This window comes from Phasianus colchicus, chromosome 1, assembly GCF_987193195.1.
Source record: "Phasianus colchicus chromosome 1, bPhaCol1.hap1.1, whole genome shotgun sequence".
In the NCBI taxonomy this organism is placed as follows: Eukaryota; Metazoa; Chordata; class Aves; order Galliformes; family Phasianidae; genus Phasianus; species Phasianus colchicus.
Genome location: NC_143436.1, coordinates 60,579,248 through 60,605,251, shown reverse-complemented (window position 1 = coordinate 60,605,251; position 26,004 = coordinate 60,579,248). Strand labels below are relative to the sequence as shown.

Sequence of the window (26,004 nt, the reverse complement as noted above, 5' to 3'; positions counted from 1 at the left end):
TGCATGAAGAAAGATAAGAAGGATTCAAGAATACTGCTCTCCTAGATTTTTCCCTTAGTGAACTGCTCCAGAATCACCAGTTAGCAGGCCCAGCAGGACCAATCTATTTCTCTTTCTTTCAGAGCTAAGAGACCACAGTGCAGCTGAGCACCCTGAGTGGGGAAAGACCCATTTGCTGCTGCAAGCAAAGGGAGGGCCATGGTGAGCAGCACCTAGATGGAGAGGGTACCAAAAACTTTCAGTGCCAGCAGAGGTAGAGCCCAATCTGCTGGCTGGGGTGAGCATACCAAAGGCGGTTTATTGAAGCTGACTGGGTACAGTCACTTGTTTTTGGTATAGGAGCATTAACAGTGGTGTTGTTCACTGCTATAGCTCCATGCTGGGGCATACTCCCCTGCAGCCCCTATGCCCCAGCATGAGACTCACCACACCGAGCAAGTAAGGACACCAGCAGCAGCAGGAGCCCAGTTGCCACTGTGACCCAAGGAAGCACCTGAAGCTGGAACCTTGAGTCCAGGCTGCCACACATCAGAACAATCCTCCTCCTCCTAGTTAACAAGCCCCTGTACTAGGCGATGGGCCAACCAGCTTTGGCAGGTGAGGCTGCAGGGCTGCAAATCATGTAGGTCTGGAGGCTCTCTTGCAGGAAGCCACTGGCTCCCTGGTCTCTCCTGTTAGTGCTGTGCCATCAGGGACACAAGCAGGGTGTAACAGCTCCCACACCACCACCACCAGCCCTGAAGTCACCTCAGTCTTTGCCTGTTGAAGCAAAACTCTCTTGTTGGTGCAGGAAAAGGTGATGCAGCCATATTCCTCACTTCATGGGCTCCCTGCCTCCCCTCCCAAGCCAGCCAGGAGGAGCACTCCTGTAGGGACTGGAGAGCAGAGTGGGGGTAGGAGGAGATGTGGGCTGACAGATGTGTTTGTAAGGCATGGTGGTGTGTTTGCATCTCCCTCCCATCCAGCAGCTTCTTCAAAGCAATGCATGGGGATTACAAAGAGGCTGTAAGTGTGTGCCATAAGTACTCCATCAGTGCAAGTGAGGTCCTGGGCAGGGAGTGCTGGGTAGCAAGCTCTATTATGAAATAATGCACTGTCCAGATCTGGGAGAATCCCAGGACATACAGGATGTCTTCAAAGTAAGCATGCAATTCCCCTTTGTGCTACAGAGGGTTGTGCTCACACCTAGATGGCAGAAAACACTACGGTTTGTTTTCAGGGCTTTTGATTTTCTTCCAGTTCCATTTCCAGCAGTGCTATTTGTCACCATCATATATCCCCTGAGAGAACTCTGGCCCCAGGGGAGCACAGGGGAGTACCTGAGGACGTCCTCCAGAGAGAAGGGAATGAGAACAAAGGCAGTTTCTTTTTCCTTTTCATTTCTTCTCTTTACACCCTGCAGGCTTTGTTTGATACATTTCTGACAGATGTGTAAAGCCTGACATGAAGAGCTTATGTCAGCATAATGTGTCCAAACCACTAAGACACTGCATAAGCGCCAGCTCTCGACTTTTCCCATGTTCCAGTTCCAAAAAATGCCTGCTGAAGTATTTTTATATGGCCAGATGCACATATATGTGCTGCAAAGCCGCCCCTCTGTGAGCAATCGCTTTGACTCCTTGGGCAGTAAAATGGAAAGCAACTGGAATAAGAAACAGACACCTTTCCACCTCCAGGAGAATTTACCTGTGGCTGCTCCTAAGGAACAGACTGACCTCACAGCCAACAGAACAAAGCCAGGCACACCACTCGCTTTTCTTAATTTTTATATAAAATAGACATTTACATACATTTTCTTTCGCAAAGAAATTTGAGCATAACTCCTGTATGTGAAATCTAGCTGTATGTCCACAGTGAGAAAAGCAAAGACTTGCAAATTCCTGTACCACTGACATACATCCAGCTGCTGAGAGCGAATTTATTTGTAAAAGACTTCTAATCCATGGGCTGTTCTCTTGTTTTCTTTTGAAAAGATATGCATAACTGATCTTAAAAAATTAGATACAGAAATAAGAACCATATGAACAACAGCCAACGCAAACAACTCCCACACAGAGGAACACGCAGCGTGTGTGACACCCACTTTGGGCAGACATTTCTACAGCAATATGGTTGTAGAAGCTGTAACTTTTACATAGGATATCACTGCAGGTTATTTTCCAGAAGAAAAACTTCAGCAAGTCTGTACGAACATGGCAATGAACTTCTGCACAAAGTTATCAAGATTATCTGAAGCAACTTTGCCACAATGGAACACAAGTGAATGCCAAGTTCTATTTTTTTCCTTTTTGTTGTTGTTGTTGTTGTTGCTTGTGTTTAAACTGTATGTGAAAGCAAAATGGTACATTTTGAAACTGCTGCAAGAAAGTGAAGGGTGGGGAGAAAAAGCCTCCAAGGGCTCAATTTTTCCAAAGATTGTACGTAATCTCATACATGAATAACAGCAATCCAGTACTTGGTCAATTCAATGCACGTGTACTTTTTGGAGACTTAAGCACATGCCAACTGCTTCACCAGTTTGGAGGGCAAACAGGGCAAAAAAATCATACAATTACATTCCCAAAGGCCTAATCATTAAAATTAAAATGTCCATTATCTTCCGTCACCAAATATTGTACACCACCTTTGGCTTGGTTTCTTAACTGCTTGAGATGCTTGTTTAGATAGTTCGAGGAGTGTCCAGTTTCCCCTCCAAGTTAGGCTCTTTATTTTGAATTATTCAACTTTGACTTCTTACACTCACGTGCCTGCTTGCATGCACACACCCTCCATCCTCACTGAGACCTCTGGAACAAAGGCTATTTTCACTGTTGCATTCACATACTGTGTGGCCAAAATAAGTCGCCTGCACATTTTTAGGAAAGTCAAGTCCAAGCAATCTATGAGAGTGATAAAATATCCCCTCCACTGCATCATTTGTCCTCAGGGATGGAAAAGGAATGGAAGCAAAGAACATTGGACCTTAAATAAGCAATAAAGTAAACCAAAATCCATCAGCTGAAAATGTTATTCATGGAGAAAGGAAAAAGCAAAGCAATTATGTTTTTCATTTAGGATTAAAATGCACAGTGAGCGTTAGACAGGAGCTGTCTCACCAGCTTTGAGTTAATTCTCCACTTTAATATCGGTGAGCATTGAGGTTTAGCCAATGCAACTTACACAAAGAACAAACTCCCTTCCACTACGTGGAGCTTCAGCCATTTATTAATTTGTAATCTTTGCTAACCATGCTGAGCACCGCAGTTGGCAGAAAACAATGTATTTATAATTCATTATTTTATGAGCCATGCAGAGCTAGAAGAAGAGGACATTTCCTATGATAAGTTTGGATAATACCCAGTTTATCACAAAGTAAGTCTCTCCATTTATCTTTCACAATCGTACTCTCTTTTGGTGGAGGTAACCCATTTCGTATTATATTCCATTGCTCTTCTTTACTTGCAATAAATCTTTTACAAGATTAATGTCCTGAATAAACACAGCATTTTAGATGGGAACCAATGAGACAGGGAGTCAGCTCAAAAACTTGGCGAGCGTTTAACTGCTTTGGTAGCTCATGGCCTGAATCACTCTCCAGATACTCCGCCAATTCGCAGACCATCACCCTGCATAGATGGGGGGTATAAAGTGCTGCTCTGGGAATCTGGGGGTCATTAACCACCCTTCTTCTCTCAGTAACTACCATAAACACAGTCTTTCGTCACAGAAACATAACCAGTTCAGCTGGGACTATTCTACATGAATATGTTATAGCCTCTTTCAGGAGACTGGATGAACATGTGACATGCCTTCCAGCCAACCTGCCTCCCTCACCGGAAGGAAAATCTGATCTTTCTAGATTATTCTGCAAGGAAGACAGCATTACCAAAATGGCAATCCTTTCCCAGGACCTGGGAGGGGGCACCCAAAGCCTTATCGTACTTACAGACATGCAGCAGCTTTAGGAGGCCAAGATGGCTTTGATCGGATTCTAGGAGAGCAAGACATTTGTACCAGGTCTCTCGAGAAAGACAAATGAAGTTTTAAGCTAAAGTTATAAACACAAAACCGAATCATCCCCCTCACAAAGCACTGTTATAAAAAATACAACTTTTTTTTTTTATTATTTGAAAAAATATGTTTAATTGGCCACAATTTAAAGCAACACTATTGTGCAGCTTGTAGAATATATAATATTTTTTAATATATCTTTATGAGACAAACTTTATAGATGATATACATCTCCCCTGGCCCATTCCCTGCTTCACTGGGTGTCAGAGCATTCTCTCCCCATGCCTCCTAGCAGGGTCTCTGCACAGCACTGTGTCAGGGTCTGCACCAGGCACATCCCTGCCAGCCCCAACCTTGCTACTGCCCAGCAGCACAGCAGGCAGCCAGCCCTCTGGTGAACGTGTCTGGAGAAAGGCAGGGCACTTCACCGGACTATGATGAGAATAGCCTGTGGTTCTTGGTAAGGGCAAGTCTGTTTTTCCTTGCTGCTCAGTATGGTCCAGGTACTTATGAATATCTTGGTTATAAACCTTCTACAGCTTTGCTATGCGTGGTGGAGACCAATAGCTCTCAGAGGCCATATGTGTGCTGGTTTCCCCACCCAGCATCCCCCAGGATTCTGTTGTAGGACCCCTGGGAGAGCCTGGCTGTGCAAAGCTACTCCATGCAAGGCATCAAGTGCAGCACTGGCACTGGAACTTGCAGAAATGATAGGTCAATGAGTCTATGGCTATAAAGGTTGTGCAACCAGACAAGAGCTGCTGCTGATCCATCCCCAAGCCCTCAAACCCACCCTCACCCCCTAAAGGCAAGGAGGCTGTAAGGAGGAGGAATAATCCACCAGGGAGAGGCTTGCTCTTGGTCCCAGCTTTTCCTTTGGAATTAACAAAGCTAATTTGAAAGAAGAAAGCCCAGAAATAGATCCTTCTCCCACCAATGACCTCTTCCTCCCACCAACCTGAGGAGCTGGCCTCTGCCCAACTGCAAGCACCGGCTGATCTCCTTGGTCTTGGCCCTACTGGGCTGCAGGGCCTGGCACCTCACAACTCCAGCCTCTCCATAGCTCCAGCTGCTCCCCAGGCTGTAGCAGAGCAGATGTCTATGCTGCTCTAGATTCCCTCTCAGCATCAAATGCAGCTGCTTTACATCAATACTTTGACCAACAGCAGCAGCAAGACACCAAGTTTTGTAAATGAAGCCAGTGAAGCCAGCACAGGGATGTCATGACCACCACTAAGTAAACCTGGGCAACATACAAGTCACTGCCACACAGGCTCTTCCTGACAAGACATGTATCAAAGCCAAACCCTGGGCTGCTCCTCTGCAGGGACTGGACACAACCAAGCTTCAATACATGTTTTAGAGCAGTTTTCTGCAGCAAGATGAACAAATTGGTGACCTACCCTGATGTCAAAACACAAAGGCAAGACCACCAAGCACAACACCACCAACCATTCATACTTTCCCTAAACTGGTACAAACAGAACGAGCAGCAGTGCTGTTATTGTGATGAAGTTTGGCCCAGTGTGCTCCACAGCCATTTACTCTAGAATTATCATCAGGGGGAATTATTCAAGCACACTTCAGTGGTGCTGCATTTTTCTGATTTTGGACAATACAAGTGACAAAGCCCAGCCATGTGGCCAGCTGTGAATGACACTGCCCAATTCATATAAATCAAAGAAAATATATTAATCATTTGAATATAAGTTAAATAAATAAAGCTCAAAAATAAAAACTCCAATTCTGAAGAGAACTTGTTTTTCTATTTCAGTATTTAAAAATAGAGATTTATGACTGATTAGCTATAGCTTATTTTCTGCATCTCTTAGGGGAGGGGTGAGAACACTTTGACAAAGTGTTTTGTCAGTGTTATCACCATGATGAATGGGCTTTGTCCTTGCACACCCATAAAAAGCCTCCTTAGTACCTTCCCAGCCTGCCAAATCTTCCCTAATCATTCTGTGGCTTTACTTTACCTCCTACACCAATCAGTTTTATTGGTTTTGGTTTTATTTGTTTGTGTTTTTTTTTTACTGGGGACTGGACAGGAAGACAAGTAATCCTAGAGTTTCTTACTGCCTTTGAATACCTCCATTTTTGCAGGATAGTAATTATTTATCCTGCAGGGAAAGAGCAAAGGGTAAAGCTACATGGTATTTGACAATACTGATATCATGTACCCAAATTATTACAAAATGACTATCATATGCATAAAACATTCAGCTGAGGTTTTTCCTCAAACGGTCATTTGTCCCACTTGTTCAATTATCCTTCTAGGATGGTATTCAGATACTGCTTTCACTCTCTTTAGAATCATCTTCAAGTCACATTTTAGAGCTGTATGAATGGCCACCATTTCCTCACCATCAACCCCTTGAAACCTTTTTATGTGACCTATAGGACCATCCTTCCTGGCTCAGATGGACCTAGCAGCACTTGCAACAAAGTTCAGCAGTGGTGCCCTCTGTGGACAAGGTGAGCCTGTGTTGAGTAACAGGAGGTGCTACTTCACCCCTCCTTCAATGAATGTGTGCTTTGTCCCCATGGCTTTCCCAGTGATAACCATGATATCGGAGTTATATGTCCCATCACTCACAGTGTGATTAAAATGGGTTCAGCCTAAACATAAATCTTGATTAAAGGAAGGTTTTAATTCGTTCTCCAGCATGTCCCACAGGAGCAGAGTGCCTCCTGTTATTTGATCAAACGTAAGCATGCATTCAAAAATTGCCTTCCGTAACTCTGAGTCCTGCCAAAATTCCTTCAGTGTCACTTTCAGCAATAGGCTCCCACCGCATTCTTCTCCAAGGGGTACGAGTTTCTTTCCACTGGTGTGACTGAATGCTATGTCTGATCTTTCTCCTGGACTTCCTGAAACCGTTTCTCCAAGCGATCGAGCTTGGCCAGATTCTCCTTAAGCAACTTGCTGTTTGGTACCAGCTGCAAAGCTTTCTCATAGTAGCCACGGGCAGTGATGTACTTTCCCTACAAAGAAAAGAAGTGACAGATTGCATTTGTATTACCTGGCAAACAAAGTTCATTGCTTGGGAAAAGTGAAGACTGTAATACAAAGGGAAAAGTGTTTATAAAACACAATATTATTATGTAGCTAGAATATTTCATTGTGAAATGGATCACCGAGTGCTGTTAGCCTAAATTCAACCTAACACATGGCAAAACGTAGATTTACATTTTTCCATTATATTGTATGAGAAGAGTTAACTTTACTTGGAGAATACCTTGAGGATGTCACACAATGTGAATCCTTAAGATCCAAATTATAATTATATGCTAAAGAATTCACAAAGATAAGAAAGCTGTCTATTTCCATAATTTCATGTCAGTATTCTGCATTAGACATCTTTATTAAATTTATTAGGTAGAAAGAAAATTTAGAAGTTGGCTCACTGTGAAAATTTTCTAAGATAGGTCAGTAATTCAGGCACAGAAACATAAGAGATGGGCAGGTTGATCCTTGCAGCCTGTCCTCTTAAAAATATGGGATTTATATTAAATATTTCTAAGCAATCTGGTTGTGAAAATCTAGCTAGGGTTGTATAGACTTTCCTGTTTTTTGGATAAAATATGTCAAGGATGATTACTGATCCATACTGGTGCATAAATGTGCAGCTCTTGGCAACATGAAGGAAATTTAGCTTTCTATCCCAAGTAGTCCCTGCATCTGACAGCTTAAAGAAAAGCAAAATTAACATACCTTGATGTGCTCAATGCCTCCCATATTCATCCAGGCCTGAGCTTGGTCAGAATTGAGCTCCACAGCCCGTTTATAGTTCTACATAAATATCAAACATTTTTAGGTTAGGAGTCTGTGTCTTCAAACAAAACCAGCACTGGGACAACACAAAAAAAATGAAGTGTGCACTCCCTCTGCAAGGCTTTAATTTGGAGCTGGCTGCAGACTATGGTAAAGCCACCTGCACACAAGTCCCACAAGCACCTGAGAGCAGCTCTATTCCTCCCCATTGCTTCTGCCACTGTACACTGGACAAGCAAAAAAGACTTTGTGGACTCTCTCAAACAGCACTGTTTTTACTGTTTCATAACAGAAAAGAATTCAAACTAGGATTACATGTCTCTAGGGATACTGAGAATAGTCTGATCCGTCCCAGTAACATAATTGTCTGTGCTATTATTCAGCATTAACATAATTTCTGAGCTGTCAAGCCTTCTGTTCTACAGGATAAGCCAGTCTATCAGCTATTAGTTAATGAGGTGAGATATAACGACATTGTGAGCTCTCACAGGTCCCTAAGCTTTCAGCTGAGCCACCTGGAGTTGCCACTGCCAGTGAGAGGGGCTGAGGCAGGATAGATCAAGGGTCTGGTCAGTGCCTGAGCTCTACTATGGTCCCACCATGATTCTGTAATTAACCTCTCAAGGCAAGAAGCTGTATTTTCACACTGGAATAAAAAAGATAGATGTGAAGGGTAGAAAGCAGCCCTCTGTTGAGGAGAAAACTTCTAACTAACTACTGAAGTTGGCTGCTCTTTATTCTTTAGCTGTACTACTGATGAACTGATAAATAACCAAAGTCATCAGCCAAGGTACATGCATCATGGAGCATTAGACACAAGAGTTAACTCTGTATTTTAATCTATACAACTATACAGGGGGATAAGAGCAGTCATACCTCAAAAGCCTCATCAAGGAGATTCTGTTCTCTCAACTGGTTTCCTTTAGTGAAGAAGAGCTCTGATATGATTTTCGGATCCTTTGGTTTTAGCTGAAGAGCTTTATCTATAGCTTCAAGTGCCTGTGAAAAAGCAAGAGGACACTGAATCACTGTATTCTGTGCCCTTCCCTTTCTGATGGTCACACAACTACTATGGCCTCCGAGGACACGAGCCAGAAGAGTAGCAAGTCATTCTCCTTCCCTTGTTTGCCCCACAGTTACCACATGTGGAAATAGGTGTTTTAGACGCCTATGGCTGATGGGCAATGGGGCTGAGTGTAGCACAACCAGGAAGTGCTCATAAACTTCAAAAATCATGCTGCACAGTGAAAAAAAAAAATGAATCTCCTGACTGTGTGCTATGGGACATGACATCTCCGGAGAGATGGAATTCTATATGTGAGCCCTCTAGACAAGGGTATCTTGCAACCACAGTACCTTCGCATAGTGCTCCTGCTTGCTGTAGATGGCTGACAGAAGGCGGTAGCACTCCAGACACTCCACATCTTCATCAAGTATATGATTTGTCATCTTCTCTGCTTCCTTCGTCCGCCCCATCATTGCTAACACCTGGGCCTGTGGAGCCATATTAAGAAGACTTACGATCTTAAAAGCTCAGCTAACTAATATATAGTGCTAGTGTTAGGCTCCAGTGAGGCAGGGGTTGGTGTTAAGAGGCAGCAGGCAGTACCTCTAGGAAGGATGGAAGGGCCACACACAGCCAGGAAAGGTAGTGGCTGAGACACATGCTCTGAGGTTGACAGGAAGTGAGGAGGAAACAAAAAGAGTGGGAGAGATGGTCAATGGATGGCTGGCATGGAGATAGCGCCAAGCTCTGAGCCTCTGGCCACACTAATGTGGGCAGTGGGCTCCACAGGTGGCCTTGGCTTGGCCATGCCCACCCCATACTCACCAAAGCCAGTCGGGTCTCTTTGTTTGAAGGCTGCAGTGATGCTGCTTCTCTGTAAACTTGCAAAGCTTCTTCGTATCGCCCCGTGTTGTAGTACAGAGCCCCCAGCGGGGACAGGATTTCAGCCTTGCGGGATACCTTCAGTGCCCTGGAATTTAGGAAGAAGAGATGTTTCCAGGTGATGTGGGAATCAAAGAAGAAGACTGAGCTGTGGCTTGCACTGAGATGGAATAGTAAAGCCCTCCACTCTGCATGGCATTCTCATCCCACCATGGGAAGCATGATTTTAAGGTCATGGGGAGGGATAAGTGAGCCCACAGCAGCGATTTCTCCAGCCATCCAAGAGGGAGAGGCCAAATCCAAAGTGCATGTGAGCATGCAGCAGGTGCTGGCATAGCTGGCAGGGGCAAGGAGTGCGAGCACAGGTTGGGATGCCAAAAAGGAGGCGGTGTTATGTAGGAGTTATAGCTGTTACTGGCACATCACTCACACAGCAACTCTCAGCACAGTGGGAATAGCACTAAAAACCTGCTCAAGCCATTGAAAACACCTCTGACGTTATTGTTAGAACATCCTTCCAGCAAAAACCCAACCCAAAAAAAGCAGTGTGCTCAGCCTGGAGGCCTCAGTCAGTGCTGCCTAGCACTTTTCACAAGAAGTAGCCAAATAAATCTGATTTTGAATGGATGGAGAATCCAAGCATGCACTGACAGTTTCAAGTATCACAGGCATTTCAGCAGAAGTGAGCCATATGGAAGGTCAAGGGAAACTTTCTCGTCCCACTTCAGTTCCTTACCGCTTGTACCATGCCTCAGCCTCTTTGTTCTGACCCAGGGAGCGGTGAAGCCTGCCCAGGTTGACCATGGCGACATGGTGCGTGGGGCTCAGGTGGATGGCCTGTCTGTAGTGGGACACGGCTCTTTCAGGAGCCCCTGGAGAACAAAACACTTTTATATCAGTGCTTCAGCCCATCCTATCCCACCCGAAGGGATGTGACCCCTGTGTGTGTCCCACCTCCCATGAGAGCACCCTCCTACCCTAACCCACTGGCTCTGAGAGAGCAGTCCACAGAGGCATGGAGAAAAAGCTACCAACGTTCCTTGCAGCCCCACCACTGCAAATCCTTTAGGCCATTTCAAACCAGAGACTATTCCTTATCACCCTTTAGTGTTGGTCCTGCTCAGTCTTTACGCATCATGCATGGGAGTAGCTGCCAGTAGCTCATTCCCAGCTCACTGCAATAAATCCAAACCCACAGGTGTCTGGATGCCTACTCTGGAGCACATCGGCCCTGTCTCTGTGCTTCAGTGCCATTGGGTGGCACTGCTTCACTGTGAGAAACCTGGGAAAGGTCCTGCAGGCCATGACATCATCACCACCACAATATAAGACTGCAAACGCCTCCGAAAGCACAAAATAATTCACCAGTGTCCTGTGTTTTTAGGAAATGCCAATGCTCAACTTGAATGGAAGAAAGGTGCCAGACCACTCGTTCATCAACTTCAGTGCTATTTCTTGTAGTATATTTTTATTTATCTAAACAATGTCTGTCCTCAAGAGGGACCCTGCAGTGCAGAACCCATTAACCAGCTACTGAAGAAATGAATGAGGCACAGTAAAAAGTCCCAATATTTCAATAATGCAAATACTGTAAATTGAGCTACAGTGTGGGTTTAATTGGTTCGTATAGTGTAGGAAAGCTAATTTGGTGGTGAAAACTGATACTCACAGATCTGTGTCCATCAGCAAAACATTAGACTGCCTACACTTCCAACCCACTTTTTTTCATGTTTTAATTAAATATATAAAAACAAAAGAGGTTTTGTTACTTTTGTACATTAACTATAGGATATATTTTATATGAGGCCCAAAACAATTCCTCCTCATTCAGTGCTGCTCAGGCAAGCCAAATGATTGGACACCCCTACGTTACAGTATTGGCATTTTTAAGCCAAATCACTTCAAAATAATTTAATTCAATTTCTAGCTGGAAAACAGAACTTGAAACAGCCTGTGTGTGTTCGAGCACTGAACATAAGCTGCTGTGGGAATTTTATTTTCACAGCTTTCCAGACAAAGTTTGGTTTTCTTGAGATTATCTATGCAACATAAAAGTCCCATTAACACTCCTCAGTTATTTCCTCTATAGGAGATCTGGAGAAGTCTATCAGGAGATTTAGAAGCACTTAAGATTTATCAAAGACCAACTGCTTATCCTTCAGGGTAGGATTTCTTAAAGCATCTAGCAGCAGTCTCACTCTGCTTCCACTGCTGAGGAGATGAAGGTTTGTGAAAAGCACACCTATAAAACAGGCCAGGAAGCAGCTGGGTGAGCACTGAAGTCCTCAAGGTCAGCCAATGCCTGTCCTGCTCAAACCAAATTGCTACACAAATCACTAAGGGGAGACACACTGAGCAACCCTATTCACTGCAGAGTCACCTAGAGATACATATCTCCAGAGCTGACACTTGCTGGAGGTCCTTGCACAAAATCTGAAGGTTCCCAAGATGGTGCATCACAGCCATTCTCCAGTGCCCACTGGGGGGGAACAGAGGCTGAGTCCCTCACGGCTCCTTCACACTTTACCACGTCTCCAGGGGGGTTATTTACATGTCAGGATTTCAGTTTTGAAATTCAGTATTGTTTTTTTTTTCCTATTGTTTGTGTGTAGGGAAGTGTAGTAATAAAACAGGAAAAGTTAGTTTGGACTTTGGCAGAACACCCAAGTGCAAAAAAGAAAGAAATGCTGCACTGCATTTGAACCAAAATTTTTGGCAGGCACAGGGCCGTTCATTTGGGTCGTGAAAGAGAGAGGAGTACAATGCTGGAGTTTTTATTATTTGCAAGTTTGAATTTTGCCAGTGCACAAATTCAGGATCTCAGTATCTGTTGTTAATGCCGCAAGGCATTCTTCAATGATGAATATTCCTTTCAGCTTCGTATTTATTTCACATTGGTAGCACAGGAGAGTGACTGCTGAGTGTCAGCTCAGAGGGAGGACAGCCAGCTGCACACGGAAGGGCATGGCCCTTTGCCATTGTCCTTGCTTCCCAAGCACCACCGGAGCTGGGCACAGTGTGAAACGGACTGAATGGGAAGCAGCATACACAGTAAGTCTGTGATGCTTCTCTACTGAGTCTCAGCTCTGTTCTGGAGAGACTTCAGGGAATAGCATGGTTTCTACTAGCTCTTTGTCAGTTCAGATTTGGAAGCTTATAAAGCTGTCAGTAAGAGGTGGCAACTGCAGATGCATTTTATGTGGATGCCAGGAAGTGCCTGAGTCCATGGAAGTTGGATGGGAACCAGGAACTCAGAAAAGAAAGGCTTTCTATGTCATTATGGAGCCCCTGAGAAATCAATTCATCCCATAGTATCTTACATTTTGTTTTCACAAAGGATTGTGGTTTAAAAGCCATATTTGTTTTTATAGCAGTGGCACTCAACCTTTAGTCAAAGAGCTGCTTTGTCACTAAAGAGCTGCAAGTGCTTCAAAGACCATAACGATCCACTTGTGTGCCTAGGGTTTTAAACTGAGGTTTTACTTGATGCTGCCTGCTATCCCAGAGAAATTGCAGAATTGTTAGGGTGCTGCCCAGCTCGAATTGAAGAGAGAACTGCCTGTGAAAAGATGGTGAGAAACAGTTGAGGAAACATGCAGGCTGAATGCCTTTGCTGCACACTGAGTGCGCTGACTACACATTTCAGTACGCTGCCAGCTCAATAGAGCAGGGATATCTATTTCTAAGCTACAGCAGAGGCACAGCTACTGCTCTGCAAGCTTTTGAAACTCTTTTAGAAGTATAGCGCTGAATAAAATATGGCAAAGCAAATAATCCCGAGTGAGAAAATCCTTTGTTCCATCTCACTTACCGGTATCAACCAAGAAAACACCATAGTTGTTGTGCAGATCGGAGCTCTCCGGACAATTCTCTATGCCAGCCTTGTAGACCTCCTCTGCTTCCTTCAGCCGTTCCTTGAAACCGGATCATAGAATCACAGAATCATTAAGATTGGAAAAGACCAGTAAGATCATCCAGTCCAATCATCACCCCACCCCCACCATGCCCGATAACCACTCAGTGCCACATCCTCACGGTTCTGGAACACCTCCAAGGACGGTGATTCCACCACCACCCTGGGCAGCCTGTGCCACTGCAGCACTGCTCCTTCAGAGAAGAATTTTTTTCCAAAGGAAAAGAAGATTGAGGCAGTGCCCATGTTGGCACCACCAGTGCGCTCCCTTTGCCACAGAGGAAATTCAGGCACCAGCCCTCCCCCTCTAAGCCCCTTAGCAGGGGAACACAGCTCCTTAGCAGGGGAACACGGCCCCTGGCTTCTGAGCAGCCAACATTTTACCCTGTGACAAAGACATAATATATCTGCACTCAGGTATGCCAGAGCAATCCTAACAGCTTTCCCCCTGTGCATTCACAACTGGAGCTACCTGTGAAACAAAAACATCAGTTGGAAAAGGTTGGGCAATTTGTGTGCAATGTCAGTGAGCCTCAGCTAGCACGCACCCAGCTGGGAAAAGCATAGCGACAGGGGTCATGTTGGTTCTGTTACCAATCTGTCATTTGGGAGCTGATATGTTTTAATTTATTTGTTTAATGAGCATCTTGCTGGCTAACTTTCCCCCTCAGGAGCTCTGCTCTTCATTCCCTGAGCAGCAGGGAAATTACAAGGAATGAAAGCTCGGTGTGCATGACAGCTGAGGGATAGGGAGCTTGCACAAGGCAATGAGGGAAGCAGGAAGAGGACTGCGAGTGATGGAAGAGTGGGGAAAACCTGACAGATTCAGATGAAAAACAGGTGTTGTCTATGTGTGAGATGCACCTCACTGGGACTGACGGGATGTGCTACTGCTGATTCTCCAATAGGCTGAGCCCTTACATTTTGCATAGATTTCAAGGAGGCTTGTAGGTGCAGAGCATTTCTGAAAAACGCACATCTTTTCTTTGGGAACACCCTGCCTATGGAAGAGTCGCACCAGCTGTGACCTGTCTAGCCTGAGCTATAGGCAGCAGGTCCTGAAAAAGAAACAAGGCATCTAGTTTGGATCAAATAGCAACTTAATAAGGTTTCCATTTCCCTCCAGCCAGACGGTACGTGCCAGCTGCCCACATGCTCACTAGCACCACTTATTAAGGTTTTCCTCCCACCTAAGCTCAGAGTTTTGCTGTTGGGTGTACTTATGGCAGAAAGGTTGTTCACAATGGAAAACAGCAATGTGGAGGGATGCCAGGTAAACCTCCTGAGGCAAAGGATTTTTTTTTTCCAATTTTTCCACTTCTATGGAGCAGCCCTATGGTGACAAACCCCACAACCTCCTAACGAAGCTCTCAGGCAAAAACCATCATCCTATAAGGAAAGCTTGGCAACACCACAGCAGACCTTATGCTGAGGAGCTGAAATGAGGCGGGTCCATTCACTCCCTGTCCCACCAATGCTCTCTGTGACTGGATCCAATAGCTTGGTATCAAGAGCACACTGTCTCCTTGGCTCAATGTCTGGCTGTCAAGGCAGGCCCTGAAAAAGTATTGGTTTTGGGATCCTGGGCCACTTCTCTGTGTGAAGCAGAGTTGGTTTTGCTGTTCAGCCCAGCTGTGAACTCTCCTCCAGTCTTGCAAATCCCAGAGCGTACCGGGCTTCCTCTGGATTTAAAGGGTGAACCTGAGAGCAGCATTGGGTCTGTGGCTGTTTAAATGAACAGACTCCTTTCTCACCTCCTATTTCAGAACTGGAAAGCTGGAATTAATAGCACTGGAAGACTATGGCTTGATGAAAGCAAATGGTTTGTCATGGTTAAGTACTTTCACATTTACGTGATGAAGGTCAGCCAGCAGAAAGATAGGGTGGGATAAAACACAGAAACACATTTTTTAAAAGTGCTTAAGTTTGGACATCGTGCATATTTTTATATGAATTTGATGTCATTATCCTGCAGGGTCAGGAAAAGTGAAGCAACCATCAGAACTGACTGAAATGAACAGTAACTTCTTGAGAAAGTGTGTGTGTTAGACTTGCATTAACAAGTATATTTTGAAGTTTTTCTGTATTGATTTCTTTTCCTCTAATTTTAATTTGCAGCAGACGAGTATGGCTTTGTATGCTTGGATGTCAGTTTCCTTTGTATTATTTACCAACCATAAACCCGATCTTGAAGCAAGACAGGGCTGTGCTAATCTGGATTAGCAGCAGCGTCCCATCTCAAAGCATTCCCACTCTCTGATTCTAAGCACTTTTAGCATTTTTGTCACGGTTGCATTGCACGTGCATTTGTACAGTGCTTTTCTGGCATCTAACATCCTAACCCTGCATGCCTCAGGCTCAATGCAGAGTCTGGAATGATTTCTCCAACAAAGCGTTTGCACTGAGAGCAGTCAGAAGTGGGGAAGGGTGGGCCCATCTCTTTCTGCCAGAGATTTCTCCCTCACAGCCGCTCCTCTTCTGAGGAGAAATGCTCTAAGTTCATCAAGGCTTGATTCTCATTAACACTTAATAACGCCACTTCCCGGCTCTTCATGAAACATTCATCAAGCTCACAAAATTCAGAAGACAGGCTTAAAAATGTATGAGATTTTTATGATATTAGAAAAATTATGCACGTAAGGATCTCTCCGTTAAACTGCAGGGGTTTTAAGCCTGCTTTTATGTTGCTTTTTTTTTTTCTTATGACTTGGATTTTTAGTGTGAATATGCCTGAGCAGGCTCTCTTCTGCAACTAAGTGGGTTAAAAAGTTTCTTTTTCTTAGTGTAGGCTAATATTCTTCAAGAAAATTAAAACGAAAAAGAAAAAGAAAAAATACTAGGAAACTTTTGGATCCAGAAACTAGAGCCTGAAAAGAACCATCCAGTGGCATGAGAAGACTGATAAACCTGAAAAATCTAGAAAGAAGATGTTCATAGAATCATGAAACAGCTTTGGCTGGAAGGGACTTTAAAGCCTATGCAGTCCTAACCCCCTGCCATGGGCAGGGCTGCCACTCAGCAGCTTAGGCTGCCCACGGACCCATCCAACCTGGTCCTGAGTGCCCCCAGGGTTGGGGCATCCACAGCTTCTATGGGCAGCTGTGCCAGGGCCTCACCGCCATCTGAGTACAGTGTAGCTCCATTGGTTCAGAGAACCACTGTTACAGGGTCACGACAATGGCAAACAAAGATGTTTGATTTCTCATTCTAGTACCACTGAAATGATTGGGGCAAGCGGCAATATGTTGTGAGTGAGTTATGCTATCAAACAGAAAGCATTAGTAAGAGCATGCACTTATAAAAGGCACAAACAACATAAATTTCTAAGCAGTGTGAAGGTGGTTTTTTTCCACGTGGGCTCTGACTTCTGAATCAACCGGCAAGGAAAGAAAAGGGTAATCATGGCACGTAGCAGATGAATGGTGCAGGAGACTTTTCTCTTGCAGTATTTTTCACAGTTCCTGTTTCAGTTCCAGTATCCCACAGATACTGTTTTACCGTATCACTTCAACTGATTTTTCCCCTTTCTCAGCCTTAATGCAAAGCTGAAAGAGCAGAAGCTGGTCACAGAAGTGATCACTTCATGAGCGTTACTTAAATGTGCAGCTTTTAGCCCTTCAGCCCCTCTCTCAAACGTTTGAGGTAGGATCTCTGCCAAGGTCACTAGGATGGGTGTGTGAGGAAGGAGGTTCTTAATCAGGCACTCATCAGCTGTGGCTGAACATGAGAATGTGTTAAAAGCCTGCAGGAAGTTGTTATTTTCTAAAGAAACTTTACAAACTATTTTTTCTTCCTTAGCAATTACTCAAGTCACAAGAGGATGAACGATCTATACATAAAAGCAGATGAATTATTGCAGGCCTTACTAATGACATTTCCTTTGGGCAAAAGACCTCAGGGCTCTATAGTCATTTTATTGCTCTGTTGACCTTACAACTGATGGTTCTAATTAATAAATTCAATTAATATTAAAACCAGGTATTACTGCAGACAACTCATTTCCTATACTTGCAGGAGACTCCTCATAGAGGGGCTCATTCAAAGGAGAGTTCCCATTCAACAGGGTTCTTCTTTCAATTCATATACTATATTTCTAGATTCCTGCAGCTGATAATGATAATATTCAAACACTTGAAAGTCATTTAAAAGAAAAAATAAAATAGCATGTCTTTAAGTAACCCGTATATATCATAGATTAATTTTGCAGAGTATCTACCTCATTAAAGAAGCCAAAGCCACAGTTCAGCTGAAATTTATCCACTTGCAGAGAGAAGATTTAATTAACCAGACTAATAGAAAAAAGTGAAAGATGGCATTCCATTGCTGTGTCTGTATTTGCATTTTGGCAAGCTTTTATTTAGAAAGCTTTAGCATCCCATGCTATAGAATGGTAAGATCTGAAATTTTGAGGAGAAAAAATCAGATTTCAAAAGCTATGTAGAAGCTTGTGTTTGCTGTGCAAGGACCTTACCACTCACCATTACAGGGCCAAACTAGGGCCATTGGTTGTGGCTGCAGACCATGGGAGCAGTGTCCAAAACACAGCATCCCTCATATGTGCTGCTGCCTGCTTGCAGGAAAGAAGGGCTTGGTGGTCTCAGTGTGTGCACCCACACTTTTCTTCATGCCTCAATTTGCCTTTTCCTATGTGGAGACAGTATTTCACCTCATAGAGACCTTGTAGAAAGAAATTACCTCACCAAAGCAAGCAGTGATAGCCCTGAGCAATGAGCGTGGTGAAAAAGCCCATGAAGAAATGAGTAACCCGGCCTCCGGAGCACAATCTGGGTCCTGTGCAGTAAATAAGGTCTGGGGCACATATTGAACAATGAGGTTAAATCAAATATTGAACAGCTGCTCATTAAGAACAACATAAAGCAAGCAAGCCTCTCCACCCACTGTACATGATCATTGACTGTGGTAATTAAGGGCTGTATCCTGACCGGTTAGATGCAAAGGGCAGAACTGAAAAGCAAGAAATTCAGAAATCTTGTTTCTGGCATTTCCTAGTTTTTGAGGGCTTTCTTATAAAACTCCAAGGTTACCTCTGTAGGTGTGTGTGAGGGGGGAGCACTCACCTATTGTGCTGTCAGCAGTCAAGGTGCAATGGATAAAGTCTTTGCTGTAGATGTAGGGAGAAGCAGAAAGTGCATGTACTCACAACTTTAACAGTGATTTAGTTCAGAACCACACCACGTGGGTGTAATTACTCATTAAGACCGAGTTGCCTTCCATACTGAACAAGTCATCTCTAAAGCAGCAGCCCAACAGATTTCTCCAGATAGCCCCAGGCTTGTGCACTTTGCTGCACGTGTGTGAAGTGAGAGTGTTTCCACTCTGCAAAGGAAGAGTGAGTGTTTCCACTCTGTGACTGCAGCACTGGTGCATCAGCCCTCAGGAGGAGCAAGAGACCCAGATACGGCTGTTACCTGTTCAGCCAGAAGTGAGGCCAGGCTTGAGTAGGCATCTGCGAAGTCTGGGCCGTATTTGATGGAGTCCCTCAGTAAGATTACAGCCTCCTCCTTCTTCCCTTGAGACCTGCAAGCCAGGGAGGGAGGGGGAAAAAAGAAAGAGAAGCTCTTTAGCAGCAGATCATCCACTGAACAGCTCATTGAAAGAGATGTGAAAGACTTTGTCTTGTTCTATTCAGCAAAGGCTAAATAATTCACTTGTGCCTCCTCTCCACAATGCACACACCCAGCATCACCTGCATGGTACTTAACAATTCTGCCCGCTCTGTAAAAGAGGGTGGACTCTCCAGTCACTGCACACGTGCTCAGTTTTGCTTGCTGGCACATACTCTTTCCCATAGGTGATGCAGATGCCCCTGATATGACTCCTGTATGTCACTGGAATGGTAGGCACACCAAGAACAGTAGCACAGGCACTGCCTGCTTGAGCTCTGGTGCTCACAAGCAGAGAACACTGTTTTGAGCAAACGTGGGCTCTTTCTTCCATCCCTGCTGTAAAAATGCCTCTCCCTTCCCAGACATGGAAGACTGACATCAGACGTGTCTGGAAGGAGCCAGAGAAAAGCAAGTGGGTCACCTGTTCAGGAAAGAAGCAACACAGGTATCTGTATCATGTTGGCAGAGATGAAGGAACTCATTCTATCTCATACCAGAGTGGGAAACATGCTCACCAGGGCAATTCCTCAACCAATTCGGAGACTTTGTGCTTTTTGCACCCATACTCAGCACACACAGTCTCAGCAGCTGGGAACACACAGGTTTTAATGAATCTGCTGTTTGGTCTACTCCTTTGATGACTGTTCATACTGAGCATTATGCATTGTACTCAGTGAAGACAAAACATCTCCAAATGGTGAATTCCTCAATACTCCACACTGTGAAGAGCAAAGAGTAATTTATTTTGACTGCCCTGCAATCAGCAGAGGCCACATGCCTTTAGATTTGTTAACTTCTCCAGCCCTATTGTACTCTCAGTATTTCTCCTTTTGGAAAATAAGCCAAATTCCACCTAATCCATCCAATCAGGATCTTTAGATACACAAAGGACAGCAAAAGCATTCTCAGGCATGAGTTCCTGGAAAGTCACTTGCATGCCAGGAGGGGATGCAGGCAGGGGTAACAGTGGGTCTGCAGTCAGCTGATGTGGCCCCAGTTGTGCCACTGAGGCACCAAGTAACCTGGGAATAGGATATCTGCCAGCAACCTGGCTCCCACAGCTGCAGGGCAGAGGTGCAAAGCATTCTCACTTCCTAAAAACACTGTGGAATCTTTGCAAGTTGCTAGACTGCTAGTGCTGTTATATATCCAGGCTTATAGTTCATTACATTCATGTTTTAAATAAAAAGTATTGGATCTCGTTAAATAATTCCTAACCATGTCAATCATTAGGCTAGAGGATTCTATTCTTCAGATCCTATGGATTATGAGCAGAGAATATTGAAAAATGGTTCTGTTAATGAGCTAGATTATTTTTTCCAGTTACTTTACACTTACTGCCCTGGAAAAAGGACAAGCCTTCCTTAACAAAAATCTAAGGATGTTTTATTATTCAAGCTACAATTTCACCAGTACCACTTTGTATTCCTTCCCTTGGAAAAACGAGAAGATTTCCTGAGCAAACATCTAAGGATGCTTAGCTGGACTGGAACAACATTTTCTTTGTGCTGAGTGTACAAGGAATACGAATAGCAAGGCTTATAAAAAGAAACAAAGGACCCTGGAACAGAGAAAGTATGTGAACACCTTGCCGCTTGGGGCTTAGATTTCATCTGAGTGACAGGGTCAAGTAACCAGATCTTGTTTATAAGGTGCAAATTTCAGCTGATAATATATGTGGCTTTGCAGAATTTCTCCCTTTTCTAGTAATATAACTGTAGGAACATTTTGCCTGTCCGTTATGCTAAGTGAAAACAGTTGTGCTACTCTTTTTCTTCTACCAGTGGTGCTCCATATAAATTACATGAATGAATCAAAAACAAATAAAGAACCACTTTTCCCCTGCACTAATTAGAGACCAGCTAGCTTGTCAATTTATAAAACTTTTTGATTCCTTGGCTGGAGTTTCATGACACATTTTCATAAATCAAAACCAGATGACTGCTTCATAAAGGTATTGATGTTTGGCAAAAATGTAGGAAATGCCAGCTACAGAAATAAAAGGATTAAGTGATCTGCTCAGCAGCAGTAAAAGTTCCCATTAACCACAAGCATGCTCTAGGAATATAGGGCAGTCCTCCTAATTACTCTTTTTTTTTTTCCTAAATGTCCTTTTCTTTGTTTGATCCAAGAACAATGTTTGTCTCCAGAAAGTAGGGGTAGAGAGGGAAAGATTATGGCATCTTTTTATGTGACAGCCTGAGTTATATTACAAAAAGCAGATTCAATAGTTTCTCAGAGAGCTCAGTCCTGCAAGATACTGACTGCTCTGGCCAAGCACTTAAACACATACTTAACTTTTATGTATGCAAGCTGAAAATTAATTACTGGCTGAAGTGCTTTCCTGGACCAAGGCCAACATATTCAGCACTTTTCAGAATCAAGGCTGCAGTTTTTACAAATCTCATGCAATCTGTCAGAACACTGAGTGTTGGGAGAACAGTCCAATACACCACACACACCAAATACACCAAAGATTTACCACAAATGGGGGATTTGCAGCAGAAAAAGTTAGGTAATATATACTTTCAACATGACAGAGAGAAGAACAAATTCAACTGACACAAGGAGCCTATGATCACTTAATCCTATTTCTCCCCAAATTACCTTGGTTTCCAATGCCCTCTCCTCATTCCCTCTTCCACTTGAGTCTCCAGCCCTCCACAACCAGCATGGTACAGCTGAATGCAATGAGTAGCTTCTTCCCCTTGGAGCATCACTTACATATTTTTGCAAGTGCCCAGTAGTTTGAGAAGCATCAGCTTAAACTACCCCATAGAAGCCTGGGGATCCACAGGGCTGTGTGTGGGCTATTATTAGCACTGAAGCAAATTTCATTCACAACAGAAAAGTAACCTAGGAATTAGTGCTCTAGAGGACTTTTTAATTTTCAAGATCTGCTTTACATTGTGAAGTTAGTTTGACTGCTTTAAAGCCAGAAACATGGAACTTAGTAAGGGCTCCTCAACAGTTCTAAACATCTCACCTCAGTTTTACACCATAATCCAAGGGAAGCTTGTAGTGTGAAACTGTCTGAAAGGAAACTCCTAAGCTTGCTCAACTCCCTGGGTTTAAACCAATTCAGATAATTGAGATGCACTCCTTTGGTTTTCTTCTATGCTATGTGGATGGATGACATCAAACCAGGGCAGTGGGCAATACAGTGCAAGGAAAGGTGCCTTTTCAGAAGGACCAGGTCTGACAGGAAATTCAAGAAGTTGAACAAAGCCAAATTTATGTCCTGCGCCCAGAGTTAGACAACTCCGTACACCAGCACATGCTGAGGGACAACAGGCTGGAAAGCAGCTCTGCAGGAAAAGGCTCTGGATGTCCTGGTGGACAACATGTTGGCCATTGGCCCTTGATGGTGAAGAGGGACAAGAGTGCCCAAGTTAGTGGGCCCAGGGAGATGATCCTTCCCTTTCTTATAATATTTATGAGACTGGAGCAATGCCTAGTGTTGGGCACTCTCATGGAAGAAAGACACGACCATACTGGAGAAAGGCCAGCAGAGAGATGCTGAAAAGGTCTAGGTTGTCCTTGGAGATGTTCAAGATTCACCTGGACAAAGCCCTGAGCAACACGATCCAACCTGACTCACTTTGAGCTGTGGGACTGACTGAATGATCTTTTGTTTGTTTGTTTGTTTTTAAGCGAGCTAAAATATGTACGTGATGCTGAGGTACAACTTCAGCACTTCAAGCAATAGAGAGTATTCTAACCAGAAATCATCCAGAAAGCCAGATGTAGCATCACTGAACATTATTGTTCAGTTTGCTTCTTCGAAAAGAAGGAAGGAACATTTCACTTTCTGAAAGATCTTGATCCTCAATACACATAGTATCTACCTGATGCTTTCCAGTTTTTTCAGACACTTACAGAAGCCCATGTTAGCACATTCAAATACATTCACACCCAACAGCCTGTATTAGGGAGGCAGGCAATCCTTCCTCTGATTAGATGGGTTCGCTAAACTTGGAACAAATAAGAGTAAAAAATGCACAAAACACCTTTTGTTACTCTACATGCAGAACAGAATCATCCCTTTGAATAAACTCAAGATCTCATGGGACACTGTTTCCAGGCACTTCACTTTTTCATTGAAAATTCAGCCATAAGACTGTGAAAGCACATAAGAGTTATGAGGCATTTCTTCATCAGAAATGTTGCACTGAATATTAGAGCACTTTATGTATGGAGCGAGTACAGCAAAGAGTAAGTTCTCTCCCATTCTGCAAAAGAAAGCTGAGATCCTAAATATTTACTTCAAATGTTCATAATATTTTATTTCTTGTCTCTTTACAGAATATCCCATGGGCTATAAATTTACGTGAGGTATTCTGAATGATACATATTTATCTCAGTTTTTCAAGCTGTATGTCAACAAAGCTGAATCTATATAGAGGAGCTAAATATTTATGTAGCAGGAAACTTTGAAACAAAACAAAAGAAAGCAGCATTGAGCTGCTTTGGAACACGAAAGTGGAAAAAGAGATTTCTCACTTTTAGGCAGGCCACCTTCTGGGGCTATTGTAACTAAGATATCTGTCTGTGTTGTTTAATTATCCACTGTCCAATATTTATAGTAGGCAAGAAAAGGATGACATACAACTTTATTTTAGAATATGTACACAAAACCAGTGGTCTAGTCAACCTTTGTCTTGCAATGATTCCTGAGAACATTCATCTTCTGGCATGCAGTTTTCTTCATCATATGCAAACAGAAAATGGAATCTCTTTCTAATCAAGGGTATCCAGAGAAAACAAAATAATAATAATGAAAAATTTCCATCTTGTTGTTCTCCAAACAAATTTTTACTCAAGCTTAAATCACAGCAACAGATGCTTGAACAGACAGCTTATATCCAGGCAGTAATGAGCAGCAGATTCCTGGATGGGAACAGCAATCCCATCTTTCCAAAACCCTGGAGTTCCCCTTTCCCAGCACTGCAGAGGTGAAATCTTGTATCTGCAATCAGATTTGAGCGGGTGGAAGGAATGCAGCAGAATTTGACTGGGAATTCCATGCCAGACTATTTTGTTACATGTCCCATTATACACAACACAGTTACTAGACAAGATTTGGATGTTGCAAATGTGTCTCTTTCTGCTCTGTATCTAATAGAGTCACCATAGCCTCTGTTAAGAGGACAGAAAATCCTTTCTATGTCCTGACCTTTTATCTTCTCACTGCCATCAGTTTAAATATCAAAACACCCCTTCTAACATCTCATGTCACAGCCAGAAAGCAATATCCACCTGTAATATTCTGCAAATTTCAATTCAATACCTAGATTATAATAGCATTTACTGTCTGCATAATTCTGCTTGCCTTATACCTGCAGCACAGCACTGGTTTCTTCCCAGTAGAACACAGTCTCTCAGTGCATTCTCCAGATTAGGTTGAATAAAAGGATAACTTGGTAGAAAATCACAGAATCACAGAATCACTAAGGTTGGAAAAGACCAGTAAGATCATCTAGTCCACCCCATCCCCACCATGCTCACTGACCATGTCCCTCAGTGCCACATCCACATGGTTCTTGAACACCTGGTGACTCCACCACCTCCCTGGGCAGCCTCTTGCAATACAGTACCAATCTTTCTGAGAAGAAATGTTTCTTAATATCCAACCTGTACCTCCCCCAGCACAATTAAAGGCCATTCCCTCTCATCCTATCACTGTTACCTGCTGCCTACACAGCATCTGCTTTACATGCTGTGTGGAAAAATACAAATCACAGCCTGAGCAGGCAACTAGCCTGTGAGAAAGGGCTCGTGTTAGCTTGGGAACACAAGTAAACTACCTCTAGCTTCTGCATGTGGCTAGAAGAAACTCGTTTGTGAGAAACTGCTCTGCAGCTGTCACTAAATCTCCTTGCTTTCTGTGAATGGCTCCACTTCTTATCCTGATACATGATGCCTTATTGTCTCCTGCTGTTATATATATGGCCACAGTACTAAGGGGTGGTATGGGCATATTGCCAGTCAGCCACCACTGGTATCCACTGAGGGTAATCCCAGGGCAGACACTGTACCAGTAAGCTGCCGCCAATACTGAGAACGTGGAGGAGACTGACCGACTGGCCACCCCCAGTAACATGAGTACCTCTCTATTAAACTGATGAATGATAACTTGCATCCATGTACTTTCTTCAGGATTAGTAAACCTTATGCAGAAGTGCTGGTGCTTCTGCATTACATGTATATGTGCTAATCCCTCACCAGGAATTCTACCTAAGCAGGGCCATTTTCTGTTAATACCCTCAGTGCATCCAGAGGCAATAGGCTGCTTTGGAAGCCTAAAAAAGTTTAGAAAATAGAAGTAAATAGGTGTGGGAAAAGGAGAGAGGGAACCTGAGAGCTTTGTTTTAAAGAGGTCAGCGGAAGTATCATACACCTTTAACGTATTGCAGTACGTGGCACCACAGAAGGATACAGAGTGCACACAACCTGATGTATCACACAGTGTCTTAAATATCACATCAGGAAAAACATGACATATTGCATACAAAACAAACAGCAGTTCTAAGACAATTTCCCACAGGCCTCCTTTATGCTTTGCCAGCACAACAAATCCAGTTTCTGCCCATCTGCTGGGTCATAAGAGCCCATCAGCTTGCCAAATTTAAGTGTTATTGACAGAAAATATCCCAGTGCTACTTCTGCCTTTTGTCTTTTTGTGTTAATATTTTATATTTAGAAAAAAAATCACAGAGAATAGTAATTAAAGCAAATGGGATGGATTAAGAAGACCATATATATATTTTTAAACAGCACTGCCATTTAAGGTTAATTTCAATCTATC

The 26,004-nt window shown here is 43.5% G+C and overlaps 1 protein-coding gene across 2 annotated transcripts in view; it reads right to left on the bottom strand.

Annotated features, from left to right (window-relative positions):
- Window positions 1-6,623: 6,623 nt before the first annotated feature.
- The window catches only part of TMTC1 (transmembrane O-mannosyltransferase targeting cadherins 1), a 147,584-nt gene continuing 128,203 nt past the window's right edge, over window positions 6,624-26,004 (bottom strand). For both annotated transcript variants that reach the window (XM_031589844.2, XM_090144882.1), the window contains exons 13-20: window positions 18,999-19,107; window positions 13,468-13,570; window positions 10,393-10,528; window positions 9,600-9,744; window positions 9,125-9,262; window positions 8,645-8,767; window positions 7,709-7,786; window positions 6,624-6,978 (exon numbers count right to left, since the gene is read on the bottom strand). In XM_031589844.2, coding sequence (XP_031445704.1) covers window positions 6,838-6,978; window positions 7,709-7,786; window positions 8,645-8,767; window positions 9,125-9,262; window positions 9,600-9,744; window positions 10,393-10,528; window positions 13,468-13,570; window positions 18,999-19,107 — 973 coding nt within the window. In that variant the 3' untranslated portion in view covers window positions 6,624-6,837. The remainder of the gene's footprint in view (window positions 6,979-7,708; window positions 7,787-8,644; window positions 8,768-9,124; window positions 9,263-9,599; window positions 9,745-10,392; window positions 10,529-13,467; window positions 13,571-18,998; window positions 19,108-26,004) is intronic.